A 26,189-nucleotide genomic window follows, 5' to 3' on the forward strand; every position below is an offset into this window, starting at 1 on the left:
TATTGAACATAAAGACACTTTATAAAGTATTTCACCGGGTTACCATCTTCCACCTTGGACCTCTGGAAAGATCTGTGGGGTGAGTTTTAGTCCCCATGACACGCGGAACATCCATGAAGACTGAAAACGTGCCACAAGAGGGGACGCTCGGGAGAGCCTGTGGAAAATTCCAGCAGGTAGTTCTCGAGAGCTGGTCCAGGGGTCCGCAGGGGATCTTTGTCTCCTTCTCAGGTCAGCCCCACCTCCCACCCCCAAACAAGAAGTTCCCCTTTCACAAACAGGAGGTGACCCTAGCAGACAGCGCAGCCGTCGGAGGTTAGACGCAGCGAGCTCCCGACCCGGACGCGAAGGCACACGGGAGAGTAAACACAGCACCCACAAGCAATAGGGCAGGGCTTTTTGTTGTTGTTGGGGGCGGGGGTGAGGGGTTGTTTTCTTTTTTCCACCGTCAAGGGCATTTCTGTTTTCTAAAACGTTATGCCGGACGGTGGAGCGGCCAGTTAACACCATCTGGGTTTTCAGCTCAGGCTCTGCTGGGGCTTTACGAAGACTTCCATCGGATCAGAGAGAACACGGCATGGACCACGTAGAGCAGAGTGGCCACGTAGGAGAACACCTGGAACCAAGAGAAACGGCCGTCAATGGGTTTGTGCAGGAGGGCGAGGCACAGCGTCTGCACTGCATCCAGCCTCACAGGGCCCAGGGGCGCCAGACCCGGAGAGCTTGGGCCGCCATGGCTTCTCACCCCTCACATGGACGCCCTCCCTGCTGAACCCAGGCATGCACCACATCCTGTCAGTACAGAGCTCCGTGCGACCTAACAACCGCCTGGACCTGGTGTGCAAGGTCAGACTCTCCACTACCACCCAGCATCACACGGGTCTCAGCCTGAGGTCTCGGCTGACCTGAGATGGAGTCCTCAAAGGCCCCTCCAATGAAAGCATCTCAGGCAGGTAACTTTCCAGGGACAACTTCCTCCCCCAGCAGGGAGACCAGCACCCTCCAGCTGTGGTCCTGGTAGCTTGGTTGAGAGATTGTAAATATCTGGGTTTGCTGGCTCTGGTGAAAGTCTCCATGCTGCCTGGACATCCTCGCCCTATCATTATTTTGTTTTAGGGTTCTTAATATCACAGGTGTGGCTGAGGGAGCCAGACTTCATAGGAAGTGAGGGACAGCGAAGGGGAGGAGGGATTTTGAGCTTTTGTCGAAAGGAGGGGCCTTACTGTTGGGACCATCCAGTCAGCCACCGTGGCCCTGGGAGCGATGGCCCTGCTCGCTGGGGACTTGCTGAGTCCTCCTGAGCACTGTCTGCTCCCATCACCCCACTCCTTGAGGCCTGCCTGCTGCCGAGCCCAATCTCTGCACCTGGCTTTGTGACCTTGGGTGGAGGTCAAGAGTTTCCAGCTCAGGCATAACATCCATTTAGGGCGGCTACGCCTCTGTGACTCCTGAAAATGCCCATCAACCCCAGCCCTCAGGGTGCCAGCTCTCCTGCCTCTACACCTGGGCAAGCCCTTTCCCTCATTGCCTACAGGCGGCGAGTAAGCCGAATGATTAACACATTTAAGAGAACGTATCTGGGGCAGGCAGTCAGACCCCAGTGGGCAGCCCTCTGTAAAAGGTGGGCATTCCAGACCAACGAGGGCCTTTAGCAGAAGCACCTTGGAAGTCCCCAGCAGGAAGAGCAGTGGAGACTCATTTTCCAATGGGGTCAAGGGAACACGTAGAGCTGGGCACGAACGGGCAAATTTTGGCTTCAGAAAGCTCTCTCCCTAAACTGCAGCCATCGCCGCCTACCATTGTATAATCTAGAAACCTCCAGATTTCTCCAGAAATTTCCATCTCGTCCCAGTCAACTTCCACCAATCCCCGGGGTACCTTTGGCAAAGCAGCTCTGCCACCCACAAAGGAGAGAGGGAGGAGCTCAGCTTGGAACAGGCCCTGATTAGTAGCCACAGAGTGGAGGTGAGGCAGGCTGGCTGCTTCCAAAACCAGGCTGTGTGAGAGAGGGTGTGAAGTGCCTCCTTGCACCCCAGTATCCCCTGGACTGGACATGCTGTGGTTGGGCGGGTCTGGGATTGAATCCTGAGTAATGAACTTCTTTCTCTCTCACAGTCAGATGCAGTTGATACTGTGAGTTGAAAGGCGTGACTTTACATCAAACACCGTGCAGATTTCCCCTTGGTGGTTTTATTTGGGTGCATCTGCCAGCTGAGAACACTCTGGTTCTCAATTGTAACCCTCCTGTCTGCATGAGCATATTCGTGTCTATCCATCTCAACTGAAAAAATGGGAACATGGTCAATCATGGGATGGATAAATAGCTGTTGGTCTATTCCTACAAGGGAATACTACACAGTAATGAGAACAAACAACCCACATCTACACACAGCCACTTGGGTGAATCTCACAAACATAAGGGTGAGAGAAAGAAGCCATATGAGTTTCCACTGTATAATTCCACTTATATGAAGTTCAAAGGCAGGCAAGACTGAACAGGTGCTGGAAATCAGAATTGTGGCCGGGCGCGGTGGCTCAAGCCTGTAATCCCAGCACTTTGGGAGGTTGAGATGGGCAGATCACCAGGTCAGGAGATCGAGACCAGCCCGGCTAACACGGTGAAACCCCATCTCTACTAAAAAAATACAAAAAACTAGCTGGGCGAGGTGGCGGGCGCCTGTAGTCCCAGCTACTCGGGAGGCTGAGGCAGGAGAATGGCGTGAACCCGGGAGGCGGAGCTTGCAGTGAGCTGAGATCTGGCCACTGCACTCCAGCCTGGGCGACAAAGCCAGACTCCGTCTCAAAAAAAAAAAAAAAAAAAATCAGAATTGGGTGGTGATGGGGCACAGTGATGGGAACAAGACTTGAGGAGATTTCCGGGAGTGGTTTATCAGGCCCTAATTCTTAGTCCAGATGCCAGCTACACAGGGGAGTTCGCTTTATGAAAATTCATCAGGTTGTGTGCTGGTGACTGGCCCTAATTCTTAGTCCAGACACCAGCCACACAGGGAGTTCGCTGTATGAAATCTGTTAAGCTGTGGGCTTGTAACTGCACACCTCTCTGGCTGTGTGCTGCCTTTGATAAAAGGTAAAAGAGAAAAGTCAGAAGGCCGTAGAGCCTAGTGGTTCTCAACTAGAGACCTGAGCAGCAGGAAGGGACGTTCATTCCCCTGGCTGGGTTTTTCCTTCAAGTGCTGACCCACTAACCACATCCCATCTACATTTCGCAACCCTTGCCCACAATAATTTTATGGAAATTATTATCAGACACTTCGCTGATGTTTGTTAAAAGAGAAGACTTGGTTGGGATGGGGAACGTATGAAGCTGCCTTGGGAGAAGGAGATGAGAGGGAATTGTGTGAAGAAGATGGAGGGTGGTTCACCAGCCTCTCCAGGAAGGAAGATCAGTCAGGATGCCACCTGGCTGTGCTGCTGCTTGGAAACCAGCCATGTTGGGAGACGGGCCAACATGGGAGATCACCACATTCTACCTTGGGATTTGCATAATTCGTAGGTCAAGTTCTAGATATCTGAAGAGTGCTCTTTCTGAAACTTCTTACTTTTTAACAATACCCACAGTCAGAAGCGTATTTTAGACTGGTGCAAGGGCACACATGCTCAGCTCTGAAAACCACGTGATGAAACAGTATATTCTGTTACCCTGTCATTCTGATCCAGTCCATTAAGAAGAAAATCCACCTGGCTCCAGTGTCCCCACCCCTGGCTGGATGCTTCAATGGACGGGCACGTGGGGAGAGTCAGGAGACCCATGTGGCCAGACTCACAGCCCCAAACCAGTGCTGAGGGTGTGGGGACTGGGCCCCCAGCCTTGATGCTGGGCCCTACAACGCCTGGTGATCTTGGGCCTGTCACCCACACTCTCTGGTCCACTTCACCTGTGAGATGGGTGTCATAATCCTGGGTTGTAGGGTTGCCGTGGATGTTGAATAAGATTGTTCACAGAGCACCTGGGCAGGGCGTTGGGCAGCTGCATCCCCTCACACGTCTGCCCTCTGCAAAGCCCACCCAGGCCTGGGGCATGCAGCCCTGGCCAGACGACTAAGCAGAGCCTTGGGCACGACACGACACCCCCCTTCTTCGGGGCTTTCCTGCTCCAGGAATGAAGGCAAGGTTTGACCTCACTCCAAAGTTAGTGAGCTGGAAACAGAGGGCCTGGGCAGCCTCTACACACACCCTGCCAGCCGCGGAGCCGCCCGCTGCGGACACAGCCCCGGGTGCCCGGACTCACCACGGCAGCAATGTTTTCGTGGTAGTGCCTGTAGGTGAAGCCGTCTTGCATTGTGATGGTGGCCAGGGCCTCCAGGACTGAGGCGCTGAGGTAAAAGAGGGCAGCGGTGCAGTGGTAGGCTACGTCCTGCGGGGCAGACGGAGCGTCAGAGGGATGGGGAGAGAGAGACGGGGCCCAGATGCAGACCTGAGGTCCCCTCCACCCCCATCCCTTGCCTCTCCCCCTACTTCCTTTGAATCCCACCCCTCCCAACCTTGTCACGGGGGTCCCATGCCTGCCCTGCTGCGCTGAGTCTCGCTTCACTGCTGTGGGGCCACAGTGAGCACTTCAGATGGAACATGGGTCTCCCCTGAGGAAGGGTCAAGGGAGAGTGGGGGAGGGGCCAGCAGCTTGGGGTGTCCCAGGAAAAAGCTCGTCCTGGATCCGAGAAGTGTGCATGGCCACAGTCCAGCGTGGGTGTGGCCTCACTGACCGGTGCAGGATGAGGGAGGACCATGCTGTTTCTATTGTTTTGTTTTGTTTCATTGCTTATTTTTGGCTCCTGGTATATTTAAAAGCAAAAAAGGGCTCGGCGTGGTGGCTCAAGGCTGTGATCCTAGAGCTCTGGGAGGTTGGTGCAGGAGGATCTCTTGAGGCCACGACTTGAGACCAGCCTGGGAAACATAGTTAGATCCCCATTTCTACACAAAATAAGAAATCTTAGCTGGGTGTGGTGGCGCATGCCTGTAGTCCCAGCTACTCAGGAGGCTGTGGCAGGACCATCACTTGAGCCTGGGAGGTTGAGGCTGCAGTGAGATGAGATTGCGCCACTGCACTCCAGCCTGGGTGACAGAATGAGACCCCCAACTCAAAATAAAGAAATAAATGAAAGCGAAAAGGTACTAAAACAGGGTTTTATGTAGTTGTGATTTGGAAGTGATTTCAAAAGTCTAAGTAGCAGAGCTTTTGAGAGTGACAGGCTTGGCCAAATGGCCCCCACCACCCCTACAGCAGGTAACGGGCAAGTGTCCTACATGTAAAAGTTACCTTTTCGTGGGCCTCAAAGCAGAATTTATACAGAATAACGACCAAAGGCCACTTCTGTTTCCCTGTGCTCTGTGGCAGCCCTGCTTGGAGCTGGACAGTAAATATGGCCTGAGACCCTCAGAGCCAGGGCCAGTTTCCGGAGCCCAACACCTCGGTCAGCCTCCAGGGCCCGGCTCCCCTGAGATGAAAACAGCCCTCACAGGTGATGGGAGGGGCAGGCAGGCACCTGGTGGGCACAGGTGGTGTGGGGGCTGGGCAGCTGGTTATCCATGGAAAGGCAGTCATGCAGGAGAACACAGAAGAGGTCCAATGAGGGCTGGCAGTGGAGACCTTGCCTCTGCCCCTGCCTCTCCTGATTCTGCTGCTGGGAGCCCTGGGCAGGCTCAGCCTTGGAACACGGTGGGGTGACGTCTATGGAGAAGTCTCACCTGGCACTGGAAAAGCCCACCCTACCGGACCAGGGGCCAGTACTACTTCCGTCCCGCCCCCCACTGCAACCAGCAGTCGCCCTGGCTGGACTCACCAAGGAGACCCAGGAGGCCTCTCCACCATGGGCTCCAATGAGGTACAGGACGATCAAGGTGGTGGTGGCCACGAAGCAGAACACAGACACGAACATCACCCAGCCCTGGACCAGGGGCCAGGGCACCAGGGAGGAGGCCACCAGGATCCACACCAGGCCCCCGAAGATCTGTGGGGGAGGAGAGGGGTGAGTTTCGGCCCAGAGGAGAGCCCCAGCCCAGGAAGGGCCCCCGACCAGCGGTCACATGGGGTGACTTGGCTGCAAAAAACACAGGAAGCAGGCAAAGAGAACAGGGCAGGCATTTTCCTCTCCAAAAATGCATCTGTCGTCCCCGCCAGGCCTTGTGCTGGATCTCAATCCCAATCCCCAGCATGCCTGCTCTGACTAACTTTTAAAAAATTTTTTTTCTTGAGACAGAGTCTTGCTCTGTCACCCAGGCATGAGTACAGTGGCGTGATCTCGGCTCACTGCAACCTCTGCCTCCCGGGTTCAAGCGATTCTCATGCCTCAGTTTCCTGAGTAGCTGGGATTACAGGTGTGCGCCACCACGCCTGGCTACTTTTTCTATTTTTAGTAGAGACAGGGTTTCGCCATGTTGGCCAGGCTGGTCTGGAACTCCTGACCTCAGGTGATCCGCCCTCCTCGGCCTCCCAAAGTGCTGGGATTACAGGCGTGAGCCATCGCGCCCGGCCTAATTAACTTTTTAAATATGGATTTAATTTTTTATTTAACAAACACTTATATCAGACCTGCATTCCAGGCACTATCCTACGCACTTTACAAATAACTCAGTGATACTCACAGCAACCGTATGAGTAATGCCGACCCGTTTGCCAGATGAGGAAACTGAGGTAGGTGGAAGTTAAGTAACTCATCATTCCAAGAAAGTACTTATGCCATTTGGTATTGTCATGAGAAGGGCTGCTATTTCTTCTGATATTCTAGCCTTCCTACTTGCTTTGATATTAAAATGTCCTTTTTTTTATGCAATGGTAGTGACCAGCAGATCTTTTTGGTCTTTATTTGGCAAAACAAATTAGCCACACTGTCAGTAGCCCTCTGGCCTTCCTTCTTTTGTTTCTCTCTCTCTCTCTTTCCTTCCTTTCTTCTTCCCCCCCTCCCTCCCTCCCTCTCTCCCTTCTCTCTCTCTCCCTCTCTCTACCTCTCTCTCTTCCTTCTCTCTCTCTCTCTCTCTCCCTCTCTCTCTTGCTCATTGTTTCTTTTTCTGGATTCAACCCCTTATATTCCCAAGTCCAGAAAGTGTTCTGACGACCAGATTTGGAGTTTGAATGGAGTAACCCAGGCCAGCCTTGTCTCCTTGGATGGCTGAGGATGGGTGTACAGTGAGAGAAGTATAGTCCTGTGGTTATCCAGAATACACCCCAGTTGAGGTCGCCAGGGTCAGTGAGCTCCATACAGTCAAAGAGGAGCAGACATGGGAGCCAGCAGCACCCCTCAGTAGCCCAGCCCAGTTCCTCGCTGTGGCTGGACACATACAAAGCCGCTCCCCACCGCAGGTGGGTACGTACAAACCCTGCTCCTCACTGTGGACAGGCGCGTACAAACACGAGCCGAGACTTTCTGCACTTCTCTTTCTCTTCTCCTCATCTCCCCCTGCACCGACCCCGCCCCCCGCTCCCGCCCCCAGAAAGAATCAGCTCAGCCTCATCCACATGTTCCGCACTTGGATGAGGATGGGGCTCGGAGCACTCTAGGCCTATGTGGAGATTCCTTTGCAGCCAAAAGCCTCCAAGGTACTACAGATGCATCTGGGGGGCTGAGGGTGGGGCTGCCCACCCAGGCCTGTGTCCCCTGTGGTTTGAATTCACATAGCACCTTGACCCCCCGCTGACCACCTGCTGGGTTAGAGCTACCACTGTCTTTACAGGTGTTCTCTGAGCTGCTTGGCTGAGAAGCAATCAGGAGAGAATTGCATTTAGGTAGAAAAATCAGTGCAATGAAGACTTTGGATTTATTAAAACCAAGTTGTCCCTAAGGAATCAGATGTGGGCATGTCTGACCAGAAAGCGTCCTCTGCTGATGGATCTTAGGCTGCCTGAAGGCACGTGGCAGGGGCGGTGGGATGCACTGGGAGCAAAATCAATTAAATAAAAATGCGCAGACCGCCATGGAATAAGATGTGTGTGTGTAGATTTCATCCACAGTTGAGTTTCAGATCCAACAGATGATGCGGCCTTTTCCATAATGGGCACTGACGGAGGGACAGGAGCGCATCGGTGTAGGCAGGGCTTGGATTCAGGAGGCATGTGAGGGTGGCGTGAGAAACGGGAGGATCCAGCAGGCACATCCAGTGGGCAGAGGGAGGCCCCAGCCTGGGAACCCCTCTCCTAAGCGCCCTTTGCCTGGTGGCTACGTGACCCTCCCAGGAGTACCAATTTAAGTTGATTCCTTGTTCACACAGTCTCGGGGAGTCGTGCACGCCTTCTCTGTAGCGCTCGGCACAAACACAGGTGTATTGGGTTAGGGATAACTTGGGGCTTTCCCTGACCAGGTGATGGTGGGCTTGAGGTCTGCCTTGCTCACAGCTGCCTCCCTGGTGGGGACCCGGAGAAGACCCATCCAGCCATGCGTCCATGTCCAAGTCAGCTAGCAGGACTTTGGTCTCCTGGTACCCGGGTGTGGCTAAACTGGAGCCACTTATGAACCAAATTCCAAAGGAGCACCTTGGGTTGCACATGGTGGGGAAGAGACTCCGTTGTGGAATCCCAGTGGGACCCCGTGGGCCAGAGGCGCTTATGGGTGACCAGCACGCATGCTATCGAAGAACACTGAATTTCACAGTGAGTAAACGATTCCCCCTCCTTTACTGTCTGGTTTCTCTGATGAAGGCAAGAAGGGCTCAGGGTGGAGCCAGGTGTCTGGAGTTCTCTAATAGCGCGGATAGGCAACGGTAAACTGGATAGTGACATTGTTTCTATGCTTCTGGTCGCAATGTCATAGTTTTGGGAAAATTAACTGTAAAATACATACGAAGTGAATTAATGCACAGGTGGCACCTGGAAATGGCAAATCTGAGAAGGTGGCCCTCAGCTCCTGTCTGTAGAGTCATCTCCACTCCATTCTTCCCGTGTGGCTTGAGACGTGACTGATATGAGGAATCAAGGGCAGGAAAAGTGAGGGGAAGTCAGTACGTGGAGGGCTGGCCACAGCCTCCTGTGTGCACCTTGCTGGGCACAGCCACAGCCTGGGCTCTGAGCTTCCAGCAGCTGCACAGAGGGCCTCGAGGTCAGGCCAGACCTCTGCCCTGTTCCAGTGTGTGCTTTGACCAACCTGGTGAAGACTATTTTCCAGCTCCCTGGGAAAGTCCATGCTGCCCACACTGGCACGTGGATTCCTGCTGTCTATCGTGGGAACCCTGTCCACAGTTGTCCACAGAACAAAGTGTGCTGTGGGTTTAACCCCAGCCCCTGTCCCCTGACACATCTCAGGATCCCACCCAGCCTCTGAGGGCATCACCTTGCAAGGGTGTCCTTCAAAAAATGAGGCCGACTTTTTTCCTTTGCGTGGTATATTTAGAGCGGTATGTTTCCTAGTGAGATGGTGGGGAGACATTATCTTTTTCTTTCCTTAAACAGCTTTATGAGCTATAATTCACAGCCCATACAATTCCCCCATTGACACGGTATGATTCCCGAGTTTTCAGAATATTCACAGATATGCGCGTCCATCACCACAGTCAATCTTGAAACATTGTCATCACCTTGGAAAGAAATCCCATGAGCTGTGGCTTCCCTGCCCCCATTCCAAGCAACCACGAATCCACTTTCTATCTCTATAAATTTCTGTATTTTGAACTTTCATATGAATGGAATCATTCAATACATGGACTTTTGTGACTCACTTCTTTCATTTAGTACAATGTGTTCAGGTGAGAAATTCTCTCTGAAGGGCACTGATACAGAATATCTCTGCTGTCGCAGCCGCACAGTGGCCCATTTGGACCCCACCATTCAGGGGTCCTGGGTGACTGTGTCTCATCTCTCTGGAGCCTCCAACACAGGAGCATCTGAGGAACGGCGTTCCTAGGGACGCTCTTACACCAGTCCTTGCCTGTCCCAGAAACATGTGAAGGTGCAGCTAGTGACAGATGTCTCAGCACAGATGACATCACGACAGCTGGGGCCTTTGCTCCCAGGAGATGCGCAGTGGGGTGGTGGGCGTTCCCCTCAGCACTGCCCAGGAGGTGCCCAGGGAGGACTGCAGAGCCCAGGGTCACAGGGGCTATCTGGGGGGCGGGGCGGAGGAGGGTGCAGAGCAACCCTGAGAAGAAGAGGAGGAGACGGGAAAGGTGCAGCTGAGCCAGGAGAGAGTTCATCCCCGGCCAGGTGTCTGTGGAACAGAAACAGCTGCTGCCTCAGCTGAGTCATGACCCCTTCCCTTTGGAGCACAGACCTTTGCTGCGGTCTCCTCCGGGAGAATTCTAATGCAGAGGTGCCCTGCTGGCTCCCTCCCCTTGGCAGGGGACTCCCTGTTCTCAGAGGACCTGTCCTCTGAAGTCTGCAGGAGGCTGCAGCAAGTGATTCTGCCTCTTGGCCTCAGTTTCCTCTCTGCAAATGGCAACTCGCAGCTGTCTCCCCACACTGTGGGCTGGTGTGAACTGGCTGAAACTATGGATGTGAGTGTGAAGCTTCTGGCACTGAGCCCAGCACTACCAATACCTGGGAATAAGACGTCGTTCATGCAGGAGACTGACGGCTCAGCAGAAACAGACACATAAGCAGCCACTTAAGATGCAGGTGGACAATCAGCCCCGAGTGGGCAGAGCAGCCTGGACAGGTGCATAGGGTCAGTCGAGCCTTGGAGAGAGAGGTGGACTTAACTGGTTAACCAGGCCAAAGAACTGGGAGAGGCTCTCCACGGCGTGGAAAGGGCACATGCCAAGGTCAGAGGATGCTGAAGCAGCTGTGAGGGCTTCAGGAGGCTGAAGGCTGGGCAGCTGGGCATGGGTCAAGGAGTAGCAGAAGGTGGGGCTGGAGGCAGGGTGAGCCTCCAGCCCTGCTGTGTGCAAAGCTGAGATTTGGTGTAAACCATGAGTCAAAGCTGGTTCCTGCCCTGCTCCACCTACTAAATGTACAGAGAGCAAGCAGAGTAAGAAAGGCACCCACACCAGGGAGATAAGGCACTCCTGGGCATGGAGCAGTCTGTTCCAGTCTGGCCTCAGGACCCCACTGGCCAAATATTTGTCCAGAGCGAGGGAGTAGGTGAGGGTTCAAGGATTTCCTTTCATCAAGGAAACTCCAGGTGGCTCCCAGTCTCCAGGCGGCAATGCACAGAGGCAATTATTTTGAAAACATTACTGGCACCCTGGAGGCACGGTTTGTGTCCCCTTTGTTTCTGCCAACAGGCCAGACTTCCCCCGGCCCCGCAGCTGCACCCCGTCACTGTCCATCAAAGTAGAGATGGTACAGCTAGCTGGGTGATCTCACACAAAGGTCTCCAGTTGGGTGGCTGCAGAGGGACAAGGGTTGAGTGCTCTGAGTCCAGGGCCTTGAGTTAGAAGATGAGGATGGGGCCTCGGCAAACACTCTGTCGTCCTCAGCCCTGACTATACGTTAAGTCACCTGGGCTGCCTTTAGGAAAAGAACACCAAAGCCCAGGACTCATGCCCAGAGTCTGATCCCCAGGAAAGAAGCAGAGAGATGGGACAGACGCCCCGCACTCTTGGCCAAGGCCTCATGTTGTGTTGCCGTAACATAAGTCTGTGGGCGATGCTCTGTAACTCCTGTGAGACAGAAGAGGAAATGGCTCCTGTCTTAGGGCCCTGCCTGCCTTCCAGCCATGCCAGTCGACTGCCCCCGTCCAGGTCCTGCCCCACCTCTCAGTGCAAATTGTCACCATAGCGTTTCCTCTCCTCTCCCCTCCTGTCCTCTCCTCGAGCTTGGGTCCCTGTCTCGCCTGGAACATGAGACTAGCTCGTCCTTGGGTGTCCTCTGAACTCTGAGATGCAGCCTCACTGTCTGAGGATGGGGGCCGAGGGGGTGCGTGAACGTTTGGAGGCCCCTCCCAACGCTGGTACGACAGAGCTGGAAACCAGCCATCTAATTCAGGTCAGTTGGGGGTGCTGAGCAGAGTTGAGCTTCTCTAAGAACATGGGATAATGTACAAAACTGGACAAAAAAGGTTCCAAAGAGTTCACATCCATGGTCTACCCAATGAAATGATGTTTGTGAAAAAAATTTCTGTCAGGAATTGTCTTCCTGGGAGCTCTCGTGTGAAATCGGAGAAGCTTCTCATGTTTTCTTTCCAAATGAATCCATGGGAAGCAGCCAGGGTGCTTAAGGGGTGGTTAAGGATATGCACTTTGGAGCCAGGGTTGATGAGTTTGAAGTGAGCTCTGTTCATAGCTGGGTGACCTGCTGTCCCTGGGCAAGTTATTGAATCTCTGTCCCTCATCTGAAAAGTAGTGATAACCGTAGTTGTGACTCAGGTTATATCTGCAGGGGGCCGGCACCTGGCTGCCACTAAGCTCTTGCTGTCACGACGGTCTTTAGATGAAGCAGCCTCTTCTGTAACTATGTGAAAAATCCAAAATCCCAGCAGTCTGAATATGATCTCAATACGCACAATCATCTACTGCAAAACTTGTCCGAAGAGAGCCAGAATATTTAAATAACCTCAAGAGAATCAAAAAGGGAAAACCTACAGTCTCCAGAAACCAAAAGTTGAGAAAAATGTGCCTGCCCTGCACAAGGAAGCACAAAGGGCACTAAGATATGAGCCAGCCTTGCCTCCAACAACGGGCCTGGTCATGGAGGACGGGAAGACGCATTCTCTGGCACATTCTTGAGATTCGTCTGGAGTTTCCATTCCCTGTGGCTGAAAGAACTCTTCATCCACAGTCCCCAGAGTTTCTGCTGCAGGGCTGGGTAACTGAGGCAATGCAGAGGCCTTGCTCAAATTCTCTGGATATTTTTCTGGGGCTCCGTTTCACCCTGTTAGGGCCTCCACAAGCGGAGATTCTTCCAAGGACACATCAAGCCGTGAACCAAAGAGGTCTTCCTAGGCAAGGCTTTCCATCTACACACCTGGGGGCGTGGTCCCCAGAGCCCAACAGCACGGAGCACGTGGTGTGTGCCTTTAAAGGCATATGTGAACAACAGTTTGTGCCTCGAATTCTTGAGAAGTAAAGGAAACCGGCCACAGGAGAGAGGCTGAGCACCACTGCTGAGCCCCCCTGCCACTTAGGTTAAGTGGCAAAAATCATCTCCCCAGGAAGGAAAAGAAGAGATGTCCTCGCCGGATGAGGGAGGCATTCGGATTCATCCCCCTCTGCTGGGAGGACTGCAGGAAGCTCCCAGCCCTTCTGTGTCCTCCCAAGGCCACCATGAGGAGCACCCCCAACTCATGTTGCTGGCAATCTACTCACTCACTGAGTCGTTTTAGCAGCCAAGGGTTATTTCAATGCCAGGAGGACATTTTGTGTAGGTGATCTGACCAGAAAAACAACTGTGTGGTTCAGGAGAGGCTCAGCAGTCTTTGCCAGCTCAATGGGATGATTGATTTAAAGCTAATCATTCCAGGAGTGAGACAGAGGGTAGGAAGCATTTTTCTGTGTGTATGTATGTATGTACGTATGTGTGTGTGTACATGTATGCTTGTGTATAGGTGCATGTATGTACCCATATGTATGTGTATGTATGCACACAGGTGTACTTCTCTGTATGTATATGTGTTTGTGTGCAGGTGTGTATGTCTGTGCATGTGTATGTATGTGTATGGTGCTGCATACGCATGTGTATTTGTATGTGTGCATGTGCCTGTGTATGCTTGTGTATATGTGTGTGCACATGCATGCATGTGGGTGCATGTGAGTGCACGTGTGTGTGTGTGTGTGTGTGTGTGTAGGTACGTAGAGCCGGGTTAAGGATGAGCTACTGTAGAGCAGGTAAATGGCACAACAGGCTTTGATGCCAGGATGAAGTGAAGAGGGCCCCGTGCACCAGGTGGTGGGAGAATGAATTGCACAGAGCAGGAGCTCAGGGGAAGACCCAAGACCCCTAATGCTGAAGGCTTCCCCAGAGTCCTGCAGCTCTTCCCCTAAGAAGAAGCATCTGAGAGGGAGGGCAGGGGACTCTGCTCCAGTTCCGAGAGGTAACGAGCAAACCCGGCTTGGCTTCCTTACTTTTGTCAGCCTACCTACCTCCTGGTACGAAGGAACTCAGTCCCAGCAAGCCAGAGGAGTTTCCCTCACTTGCTCAGTCACTCATTCAGCCACTCACCCACTCACCCACTCACTCAGTCACTCATCCACTCAGTCACTCACTCACTCACTCAGTTACTCACTCAGTCACTCAATCAGTCACTCACTCACTCAGTCACTCACTCACTCACTCACCCACTCACTCACTCAGTCACTCACTCACTCACCCACTCACTCACTCACCCACTCAGTCACTCAGTCACTCACTCATTCACTCACCCACTCAGTCACTCACTCAGTCAGTCACTCACCCACTCACTCAGTCACTCACTCACCCACTCACTCACTCACCCACTCAGTCACTCACTCATTCACTCACCCACTCAGTCACTCAGTCAGTCAGTCACTCACCCACTCACTCAGTCACTCACTCACCCACTCAGTCACTCAGTCACTCACTCACTCACTCACTCAGTCACTCATCCACTCACTCACTCAGTCACTCATCCACTCACTCACTCAGTCACTCATCCACTCAGTCACTCAGTCAGTCACTCACTCTGTCAGTTACTCACTCACTCACTCACTCACTCAGTCAGTCACTCAGTCACTCAGTCACTCACTCACTCACTCACTCACTCACTCAGTCACTCAGTCACTCACTCACCCACTCACTCACTCACTCACTCACTCAGTCACTCAGTCACTCACTCACCCACTCACTCACTCACTCACTCACTCACTCAGTCAGTCACTCAGTCACTCACCCACTCACTCACTCACTCACTCACTCACTCACTCACTCACTCACTCACTCAGTCAGTCACTCAGTCACTCAGTCACTCACTCACTCACTCACTCACTCAGTCACTCAGTCACTCACTCACCCACTCACTCACTCACTCACTCAGTCACTCAGTCACTCAGTCACTCACTCACCCACTCACTCACTCACTCACTCACTCACTCACTCACTCACTCAGTCACTCAATCACTCACTCACCCACTCAGTCACTCAGTCAGTCAGTCACTCAGTCACTCACTCACTCACTCACTCACTCACTCACTCACTCACCCACTCCGTCACTCAGGGAGTCACTCTGTCACTCACTCACTCACTCACTCAGTCACTCACCCACTCAGTCACTCAGTCACTCAGTCAGTCAGTCACTCATTCAGTCACTCAGTCACTCACTGTCTTACTCGCTGACTCACTCACTTGGTCATTCATTCACTCATGCATTTAACAGATGCTGGGAGTGGCATGGTCAACACTGAGGCAGGCTCACCCAGTGAAATGGATCTCATTCAAAGACACATTTTAATGAACGGAGCCCACCTCTCCCTTTCTCTCCTTTCTCATGCAGTCTTGTGACAGTCCCCACTGGAGCAGCTCTGGGTCCACCAAGGGTGGATTCAGGCCCTGGTGAAAGTGTCAGTGTCTAAGCAACGGTGACCAGATACGAACGCCACACAGGACAGGGACAGAGCCCGGTAGTTGGCACAAGATGCCCATCTGAGCCCATGGGGAGAGATCGGGGGAGAGGTCTGAGATTCTCTGGGTGGCGATCCTCTCCCTGCATCAACTGAAAAGGCAGATTATTGGGAGTCTGACTCCTGGGGCTGCTATGAAAGAGAACCCTGGGAGCAGGGCTGGGACCTGACTTGGTTTACCTACAGCAGTCACTCTCCCCTCCTGGCTTCTTCCTCCCAGAGGGACCCCTCATGCCATCCTTACCCCCAGCTGGCCTTAGACCATGCTCCTTATCTAATCTCAAGGCAAGAGCATGACTCAGGGGGTTTGGATCAGTTTGTGAAGAAGAGGATAGAGATTTGGGATTAAAAGATCTAAGAGCTATTGCCAGGTGCCGTGGCTCACGCCTGTAATCCCAGCACTTTGGGAGGCCAAGGCGGGCGGATCACGAGGTCGGGAGATTGAGACCATCCTGGCTAACAGGGTGAAACCCAGTCTCTACTAAAGAATACAAAACATTAGCCAGGCATGGTGGCGGGCACCTACAGTCCCAGCTACTCAGAAGGCTGAGGCAGGAGAATGAAGTGAGCCCAGGAGGCGGAGGTTGCAGTGAGCTGAGATCGCACCACTGTACTCCAGCCTGGGCGACACAGCGAGACTCTGTCTCGAAAAAAAAAAAAAAAAAAAAAGTCTAAGAGCTAAGTTCAGGGCCATAGTTTATATTAACAAGGCAAGTTGGAGTGGGAAGAGCCCCCTGTTCAGGCTTGCAATCTTACCCGCCTTGAGCCCCAGGGAAGCCTTCTCTCCCATAGCACACACAGCCAGCAGGACCAAGTGACTGCTGACTTAATACCCACCTCCCTCACGAGCTAGAGGACGGTCGGTCACTAGTTCCTGAATGAATGAAAACTCCACTCAGATCCACAAATCTAGGGGTTTTCTGATAGGCATGTCTTCACTTGAACGGAAAATTCTGCCTACTACGTCTACACCCGGTGGCCTTACCCAGCAGGACAAACAGAAACCGAGAGGTTCCATGAAAATACAGGGTAAGCCACCTGGAAAAGGCAAAATCCGTGGAAATGCTAGACCAGACAGGAGTGGCTTAAATGCAAGAAAAACAAAAGGGATTTATGGGAGTCACCAGGTAGGTTAGTAATGTGAACAAACCAACAAAACAGGTGTACAACGGCAAGAGAGAGGCGAGAAGAGGCAGCCTGCCCCAGGTCTGGGAGGGTCCAAGGGAACTGGAACTCCCAGAGTCTCTTGGGGATTGGCGGCCTTTGTCAGTTTCACCCTCTGTCCGCCTTTGAGGTCAAGGACTTATCTTATGATTCATCAAAGTTGGGTAGGTGAGAGTGGAGACCTGAGCCCTTTCCCTACCGATGCTTGCTGAGAACAAATGTTTCCGAGTTCTTGATCTGGGCCAGGAATGTGGGCAGACTCAGGGTTTAGGCGTGAGACAGACAATAAGCAAAGGTCTGCAGGATGTGCTCTGAGTGCCGGGAAAGGGTGCTAGGAGGGTGGGCTTCCCGGTGGAGGTGATGGGTTAGCTCGGGTCTAAGGGGCCACCTCCAACAAAGAAGCATTCCCACTGCCGCCCCCAACCCGATCACAAATGGACATGAAGGAGGTCTGTGGCTGGTTTTAGAAAGAGTCCTGAGACCCACAAGCTGGGTGGTTCCTTTCCTGCCAGGCCCCTCATCCAACTATGCCCACCTGCCAAGCAGCTGGGGGCCAGGATGGAGGTTGGGAGAGGTGAGGGCACAGGTTTTTGCCAGAGGCTGCCCCCTCCCTGAACCGATGCCCTTGCATACAGCCGACACACTGACACTGATGACAAATCGCTTTTGAAAGCTTTAATCTGAGCCCACTGGTAATTCGTTCCTATGCCTGTGGGCAGATGTAGCTATGTGTCACTCAGAACCCAAAAAGCTCTTCCTGCCCATCCTGGCACCCGCTGGCGGGTGATGCAGAGAGGCTTAGAAAGCAGCCTGCTCCCTGGGCAGAAGGCAGGCTGGGGCTGCCACCCTGTCCCCCACCTCCTGGCTGTGCCATCAAGCTCCCAGCCGAGGACACACTGACCTCTGACCTCAGTTGTTCCTTCCTGGTGAGAGGAGAGCCACTGGGAAGGCCCCAGGAAGGTGGTGTCTGTGCAGGACTTGGTGACCCCAGGGAAAAGTCAAGTGTGCCCTCCACAGCCTGGCCCAATCCCAATCCTCATTCAGCACCTGCCTGAGAATGGAACAGAGGGCACCTATGGCAAAGGTGATGGGGGCAGGCCTTGCGGACCCTGCCGTGGGCAGAGGTCGGCCAGTTGGTTTCAGAGCATATGTTTAAATTATTAGTCAACTAGTAATAACAGCACTTGATAGCTATGGGGCAGTAGCTACGTGAGGCAGGTGCTGCTATGTCCCCATTTTACTGATGCACAAACTGAGGCACAGTTACCTACCCACGTTCCCACAGCTGCCGGGTGCTGCTCTGATGAGCTGGCTGAGGCCCAGATCCAGGACCCCATGGGTGTGACAGTTACCTCCTGCGTCTAGGGTCAGCTTTGGAAGTGGCCATGAGATTTTTGTTTTGGTGACAGTTTCTTACTCTGTCACCCACACCAGAGGGCAGTGATGCAATCACAGCTCACTACAGCCTTGACCTCCAGGTTCAAGTGATCCTCCCACCCCAGCCTCCTGAGTAGCTGGGACTATGGGTGCAAGCCACCATGGTTGGCTAATTTTTTATAGTTTTTGTAGAAATGGGGTCTTGCCATGTTGCCCAGGCTGATCTCAAACTCCTGACCTCAAGTGACCCTTCACCTTGACCTCCCAGAGTGCCGGGATTACAGGCGTGTTAACATGGAGGAGGGAGAATAACCAATTAGCCATTAGGCCACTTCCAGCCGGCTTTTCCCTCCCCAGCCCGCCACTGAAACAATGAGTCTCAATAGCCTCTGCTCCTTCAGAGGAAAGCAATAGCAAGGTTTGTGTTTAAGACACATACAGCACAAGATGAAATGCCAAAGGATCCCGCTCCCTCTTTGGCAGATGCCGGCCTGCAGTTCAGTCTGAAGAAGCGGGAGGGGCTGCCATGCAGACCCCACCGCTCCCCACTCCACTCACAGGTCAGGGGACCTAGACCTATGTTCTTCCCCATGGCCTTATTCCTGGAGTGCCCACCTCCTGGGCCCCCTCCCTCCAAGTTGGTTCTGGGACTTTCACTTTCTGCCTCCTCCCCCTGCCCTTCCAGCCCCTCCCCTCCCAGCCCACTGCATTCTCACAGGGACTGGAGGCTCTGGCCAGGACCTGCGGGTCAGTGAGGCTGGCTGTGGCTGGTGACAGGCTTTCCTTCGATTTCCTACATATGTTTTTCAGGACCCAGGGCTTGGGTACATTAAAACGATTTGCCCAATACTAGGGTAGAGCACTAGGTATGAATGCGGTAGGAGCGGCAGAGAGCCTGGGGAGACGTGCTGCAGACAGTCAGAGTGTGGCACATTCATGACCCCAAGAAGGGAAATGACTGTGCTGCTCGTGCCCAGCCAGGAGCTCACTGGGAACCAAACCTTTCACCAGGGTGTCAAAGGCAATTTGGAGCCTTCCAAATTGATGAGAGACCACGAGGGACCTGCGCCATGCTCCACACCCTTGGGAACAATCTGAAAGCTGTGAGAAGGAGCTGGCCACACACCCCAGAACATTCCTCCTTCAAGGACGAGGAGCACTATCCCCCACTGTCCTCACACCCATCAGCACCAGGAGGGAACACCTGCTGGGTATCCTATCAGCACCTGCCCCTGAGGCCTGTGGCTCCAAATCACCGTGTCCAGGGACTGAGACTAGAGGGGCCAGGAGGAAGTCCCAGAGTAGATTAAGTCAGCCCCCAGGCCCTTCTAGTTCAAGTCTGGCCGGCTCTGTCCTGTGTCAAGGCAGGTCCCAGGTGGTCCAGTCCCTACTCCCAGCCCGTTCTCTGGAGAATGTGTCTGGGCTCAGGGCAAAGTCAAGCCACTACTGAGGCCGTGCAGAGCGAGTCTGCACTGGCGGCACAATGTGCTCTGCCCCTCGCCTGCTGGTGTGGCGAGTACAGGTACAAAATTCAGCCCTTGTCCCTGGCCGACTTGAGGGTGAGCCCTGCTGGCAGCAGCATTGTGGGGCTTCCTACTCACTTCTGAAAGCCCTGGGACAGAACGGGTGCCTTCACACCAGTCCTGGCATTGCCCCATCCCCGTGAGGTGGGGGAGTGACTTATGAAAAGCTAACAGGCAATCTTTTAAAATGTAGCTCAGGTGTGATGACACGTCCTACAGTCCTGTGGATCTGAGCCCCGTCATCGCTCAGCAGTTTCCAGGGAGCAGCTGAGAGTCACTGAGTCCTCACCAAAGCTGGCCTCTGGTCCTGAAAAGCTGGAAAAGTCACTTCTCCACCAAACCCCTGTGGAACCTCTGTCTAGAACACTTCTCCTCCCTTTAGAGGGGAAGAGAGGAGAAAACAGGGCAGATCAGGCAGTAGCCCTCTCTAAACAGCTACAGAGAGGGGACAGAGCCGGAAGCCAGTGGACACAGTCAGGGAAGGCCAGCTCAGACACCATCCTGTGCTGGCCAAGCAGGGCCTGCTCCACTCCCTGGTGCCTGTAGGAGAGGTTCCTAGCTAGAGCAGCAGGGAACTTGCTCCAGGAAAAGAGGAAGTCCCTGGACTGACTTGCGAGAACCTCAGAGTACCTGACTGCTTGCCCCAGCCTCTCCCTGAGAACTGTTCCCACTATTCTGTTCCCCTTAAAAATATCAAGAGGGTGGCCTGGGCTCCAGATGTCTGCTCCAAGTCTCAGAGAGTCAGTGGAGGGTGTGCAGTGCAATGCGTGTTCTTCAACCTGCCTTGGACCTCGTGACTCAGAACCTGCAGGGTGTGTTTTGACAAAGAGGCCCAGAGAAGGTGAGAGCTTCCCAGTGGTCCTGAGCTGTCCCTTCATTCTGTTGGGGGAGAGAAGGGACCCCAGCCTTGCCCAGGGCTGCCAGGTGGGCAGGGCTGCCTACTCAGGATCCCAGGATGCCTTCTAGTGCAAGCAAACTCTCGTGTGGCTGTTTAGGTGAATAGAGAAGGCTGGGCATGACCTGCTCACTGCCAGAAGTGCTCGCTGGACCCTGGAGACCCAGTGACCCAGGCAAGTTGCTCCCTGTCTGAAAGTGAGGTTTCTGTGACTCTATGTCTCTGGTCTCCTAGGAGTTCCCATGCCACCTTCTCAATGCAGCCACAGCTTGGCTCACCTAATGCAAAACTGCCTCTCCGGCCCGTGGCCCAGTCCCGGCTCTGTCAGGCTGGCTCTTCCCCAGCCAGGTAGAAATCTAGCGTAGGTCCCCAGACTTCTCTGTTCACTGTTAATAAAAGTCCGGTCACCTTAGGTCACAGAAAAGGTATCATTTTCATCATTACTCTGTCCAGTTCACTGAAACTGTCAAAACTGCAAACTGATTTCAGGTGTCTCCCCACCCCAACCCCAACCCGTGATGTGACCGCACTTCTCTTGGTGCTTCTGAGGCACAGAGAGGAGGGCATGTCCCTGGAGGGCTGGGTGGCATTCCTGAGGCTCTCACTCACAACCCTGCCTCCTTCGTGACCTCGGGGGGAGAGGCTGAGTAGATGATCTCACAGCCCTCTTCAGCCACTTCCTTCACAAGTCCTGAAAGGGTAGGGGTCTCTCCTGGCACAGGGGTGTCTCTATGGGAGACCTTGCGTCTGGGGGCCACAGCTGAGACAGAAAGTCTTCCCTGCGAACCTTTTGTTCCCTGAATGGTGGCTCAGTGTCATGAAGCCCCTGGCTTAGAATGGAGAAGGAGGAGACAGAGAGTGGCTCCAAAAGGAAAAGTTCCTCACTGGCTGGGACTTTTGCAGGGGAGCAGACCAGAGGCAAAGCCCTGGGTTTTATTGAAGGAGGAGAGAACATTGGCCATTTCACCCGTGGCCTACGCGGGGCTGCGCTGATGACCCCACCACCGGCAATAGGGGCAGAGCCTCTGTGACTTTGGAGGTATTTGGAAAGGCAGTCTCACTTCCTAGTTGGGCCTGCCTTCCTCTTCCTGTGAGAACTCTGCAGATTTCAGAGGTCAGGAGGTCTGGGATAGGGGTGCAGGGCCAAGGAGAGATTGCTATGCCCCACCCTGAGCTGCCACCCTCACTTGCTCCAGTGGGCAGTCCCCTCACCATAGAAGTGGTGCTCCACCCTGATCGCCTTGGACATCTGCGCCTCCCAGGCTGTTGGGAGGTCAGGCATGGGAATCTGAACTATGAGTCATCAACAACTCAGAGGACTACAGATTTAAAAAATAATCAAGCATTTCACACCCATCGGATTAGCAGAAAATTATAAAGTCTGACGCTACCAAGTGATGAGGAACAATGGCGACTTTCATGTGCTGCTGGTGGGGGCCGGGGAAGGTCCAGGTTTAGCCTGAAGCTTAAACAATTGCGGGGATCATCTTTATAAAAGAATACAAAATTAGGCAGAGTCTTGGAAGGGGCTCGAGTAAGGAGGGGTCTTGAACTTAATTAAACATCATCGGCTTCCCAGTAAATCTGCCCCTGGGGTGTGTAAATTGGAATTACTCTTTTGGATGGCAATGTAATAACATCTGGGAAAATGACAATGTGCATATCCCCTGTGACCCAACAAGTCACATCCTCCACGTGTTTATGGGAGAAATTTCCAACAGGTAACTACAGAGTCAAATATGAGAATGTTCTTGGCAATGCTGTCTGCAGTAGCTAAAGGCAGCAAATTGGAACTATCCCAAGTGTCTATTAACAGAAGACTGGATAAACAAAGTCAACATGTATAAATCTCAGAACATAATGTTGCCTGGAAAGCATGTTGCAGAATGATATGTACGGTATGCTGGCATTTTCATAAAGTATGAAAACGTAAAACAATGCCATGTGTAGGTCATATGTGTGCAGTAAAAGTCTAAACTGTGCTTGGAAGTGAACACCACCTTCAGCCTACAGGTGGCCCTGAGGATGGAGGGAGAGAGAGGATAAGATAACAGAAGGATGTCTAGGGGGCTTGGATGCCATCTGAAAGCTTCATTTCCTTAATACATAAAAGCAAACAAGGCAAAATATTAAGATTTGACAAAGTTGGGCAATAATTATGTAGGTGTCTGTTAAAGTATTATATATATTCTTCTGTGGCATTTGAAATATTTCTATTTTTGTTTTTTAAACTTGAGGTGAAATTCACATATCATCAAACCAATCATTTTACGTTGACAGTTCAGTGGCATTTAGTGCATTCATGGTGTTGTGCACCCACCAACTCAATTTAATTCCAAAGCATTTGCATTACCCCCAAAAGGAAACCCCATAGCCATTAAACAATTGCTCCCCTCGGTCCCTGGTAAACCAACAGGGTTTGTGTTCTGTCTCCACAGATTTATCTATTCCGGATATTTTATATAAACGGAATCATACGCTATATGACCTTTTGTGCCTGGTATCTTTCGCTTAGCATAGAGTTTTCAAGGTTTATCAACTTTGTAGCACGTATCAGTAGTTCGTTCCTTGCTATGGCCAGGTAGTATCCATCGTTTGGAGATGTCGCACTTTGTTATTTAGGTCATTGCTGATGGCCACTGGGCTGTGTGTTATTGTGAAGAGTGCTGCTATGAACATGCATGTGCCAAAACTAAAGTCCCTGCTTTGAATCCTTTGATTATATACCCAGGAGTGGAATTGCTGGGTCAGAGGGTCATTTTTTGAGGGAACACCAAACTGTTTTCCACAGTGGCTGAACCATTCACATTCCCACCAGCGACATACAAGGGTTCCAATTTCTCCACACCCAATACTTGACGTTTTCCATTTTTTGGATACTAGCCAGCCTAATGGGTGTGAAGTGGTATCTCATTGTGATTTCTTTCTTTCTATTTATTTATTTAATTTATTTACTCATTTATGTATTTTTTTGAGACCAAGTCTCACTCTGTTGCCCAGGCTGGAGTGCAGCGGCATGATCTTATTGCAACCTCTGCCTCCCAGGTTCAAGCGATGCTCATGCCTCAGCCTGCTGAGTAGCTGGGACTACAGGCATGAGCCACCACGCCTGGCTAAGTTTTTTTTTAATTTTTTTATTTTTAGTAGAGACTGGGTTTCACCACGTCGGTCAGTCTGGTCTTGAACTCCTGACCTCAGGCGATCCACCCACCTCAGCCTCCCAAAGTGCTGGGATTACAGGCGTGAGCCACCGCACCTGGCCTCATTGTGGTTTCAATTTTGTTTTCCTAATGCCTGATGATGTTAAGCATCTTTTTATGTCCATATTGGCCATTTGTACATCTTCTTTGTAGAAACCTCTGTTGAAGTCCTTTGCTCATTTTCTAATTGGGTTGTCTTTTTGTTGAGTTGTAATATTCCATAATTTTAAAAAAAGCCTCCCCTGGGGTGGCCAGCACCTTCTCAGGCCCTTTAATTCGCCATTCCTTCCACACATCTAATATATACAGCTTCATATTTACAGTCCAAGCAGAGGAGAACTGAGAGGCTTGGGGCCAGCTTCCTCCTCTTCTCTCCCAGGCACCTGCTAGCCCACCCCTAATCTAGAGCATGAGGAAGACGCCTGGAGGTGACTGTGCGTTGCGGGTCTCCTGGGAAGTGAGGAGGGGAGGTGGGGAACAGGGGTGAGGTGGAGAAGTGACTTTCTAAGTCAGCTGAGAGAAGCGTTCTGGGCGAGGAGGGAGTTGTTTCTTCTGGAAGCCCGGCTACTGGCAGGCCACAAAGCCACGCTGCGCTGGCGGAGCAAGCTGCCAGTAGTAGATGGTTCCAGGGTTTCCCACACCCCTGTAATCTCTGCAGCATTGGTGGGTTGGGTGGGAGCCTCCCGTCACCTTTCCCGCAGATCAGATCGCCCTGTCTCACTGGACTGTTCCTACTCTCAGGGGCACTCCCTCTTGTATGTCGAAGGCCAGCGGGGGCTGGCTCTCTGTGAATGGTGGGACTGCGTTCTTTGGCGTCCGGGGTTTCTTCTAAATGTAACTGCTTTGATTCCGCCTATCCCTAGGATTTAAAGTCACCGGTTCCACCCAGGTTTGGGTTCGACTCGACTTTCACCCCAAGTTCAATGATAGCCCTGCTCCCAGCCGCCGCAGCCCTCCTAGCCACTGCCCCCAAGCCCTCCTTAGACGAACTGACCTGCTCCCTTTGGGGTTCACACCCTCCCCCTCCAATCAGGCAATAACAACCTGGGGTCCAATTTTTAAACAGCCAGGCTCCGACATTTTCTTTCCCGTCCAACTCTCCACGCCGGTGCTTCTGAGGGTGGGGTGCCGGAAAAGGTGTCCCTGAGGCGGCGACGGACCGCACCCACAGAATATACAGGGCACACCCCGCCCAGGTGAGGGCCACGGGTCCCGGGGAGCTGAGGCTGAGGGAGGTCACTTCGGTTTCGCGACACCGTGAGCGCTTATCAGGAGTTCTCAGTAGGAAGCGCTTTCCTGCAGCCTCAGGCAGAGACCGTGCGTGGAAGGCGGGACCGACAGCAGGTGCAGAGGCCCCGCGGCTGCCCAAGGTCAGCCGAGGCACGCGGATCGCTCTCTCCGCCCCCCAGCAAACCCCCGTCTCCTCCACTCCCACCCCACACACGGGGCAGAAGGACTGCGGCCGCGCAAACTAGGGCCTCATTTCCAGATCGAATTGGTTGTAAATACGTCCCCACGCCAGAAACTGTAAAAGGCCAGAAGAAAATAAACCGGATTCAACTCCCTCTCATCTCCAAATCTCGGTTGGTAATACTAACGTTTCTTTTGCTGATTTTTTTTTTCCCACACTGTCTCCCTTGAAAAAGCTGCGCACTTCTACCCAACCGCGCAAAGCGCGGCGTGAGCTTCGGTGGCGCAGCGCGCGTCAAGCGGGCCCGGCGCGCAGGTTTGGGACCAGCGCACCAAGAGCCGTCCCCGCCTGACCCGCTGCCAACATCCGACCCCGGTTGGCAACCCGGTTTTTCCTCCGTAGTCCTGTAGACTGTTTCCCTCATTCCGTTGGTCTAGAAGGGGACAAACGACCGGAGGTGGGAGGGGACTTCCCCGGCTTGGTCCCTGCCCTGTCCCTGCTGCCCCGATGCTCCCGGGACCTGCGCAGCTAGCGGATCCAGTCCGACAGCTGTGCTGGGCGCCCGAGAGAGCGCACGGCTCAGCCCACCCCGTTCCTTCCCGGGCCAGGAGTCACTCACAAACTCGAAGATGAAGAGCAAGTCGGGGAAGGTGGTGAAGACCGAGAAGCCACTGGGCAGCGTGCTGCCCCCCGACGCCGCTGCGGGGGCCATGAGGGCGTGCTGGCGTCGGCCTCGGGACTGGACGCGCGCCGCTCAGACTGCGTGCAGACCTCTCGCTTGCTCCGCGGAGCCCAGTGGCCTGGGCGCCCCCGCGCGCGGGTTAAGAGCAGGGGAGCCCGAGCAGAGGAGGGAGGAGTCCCGGCCGCCGCCTAGCTCCGCCCCTGGCCCCACGCCCCGGGAGACCCGGCCTGAGCGCCGCGGGCACCGCCCTGAACCTCTTCGAGGGCCCGCTGCGGGCGTGCAGAGCTGGGGACGGTGGGCCTGACTCCTGCGTTCCAGCCGTGGGTGCCACCTCTTGTGGGAAGCAGGGCAAAACCACTTTGGTCAGGCGCTCCTCATGCTTTTCTCGCTTCGTAGGTGACCAGCATCTCCTAAGAATGTTAACCATCAGTAACCGGGACCCCAAACCTCACCAAGGCACCCCTCGGGTCACCAATGCTCTAAC

The 26,189-nt window shown here is 53.3% G+C and overlaps 1 protein-coding gene across 1 annotated transcript; it reads right to left on the reverse strand.

Moving 5' to 3' along the window:
- MAL (mal, T cell differentiation protein) lies at positions 1–25,872 on the reverse strand. The gene is made up of 4 exons (XM_010362056.2): positions 25,643–25,872; positions 5,799–5,966; positions 4,250–4,375; positions 1–616 (listed from the first exon to the last, which is right to left on the reverse strand). The coding sequence occupies exons 1-4, from the start codon at positions 25,733–25,735 to the stop codon at positions 542–544; spliced, it is 462 nt and encodes a 153-aa protein (XP_010360358.1). The 5' UTR covers positions 25,736–25,872; the 3' UTR covers positions 1–541.
- Between the last annotated feature and the right edge of the window lie 317 nt (positions 25,873–26,189).

The sequence above is a fragment of the Rhinopithecus roxellana genome, chromosome 17 (genome assembly GCF_007565055.1).
Source record: "Rhinopithecus roxellana isolate Shanxi Qingling chromosome 17, ASM756505v1, whole genome shotgun sequence".
In the NCBI taxonomy this organism is placed as follows: domain Eukaryota; kingdom Metazoa; phylum Chordata; class Mammalia; order Primates; family Cercopithecidae; genus Rhinopithecus; species Rhinopithecus roxellana.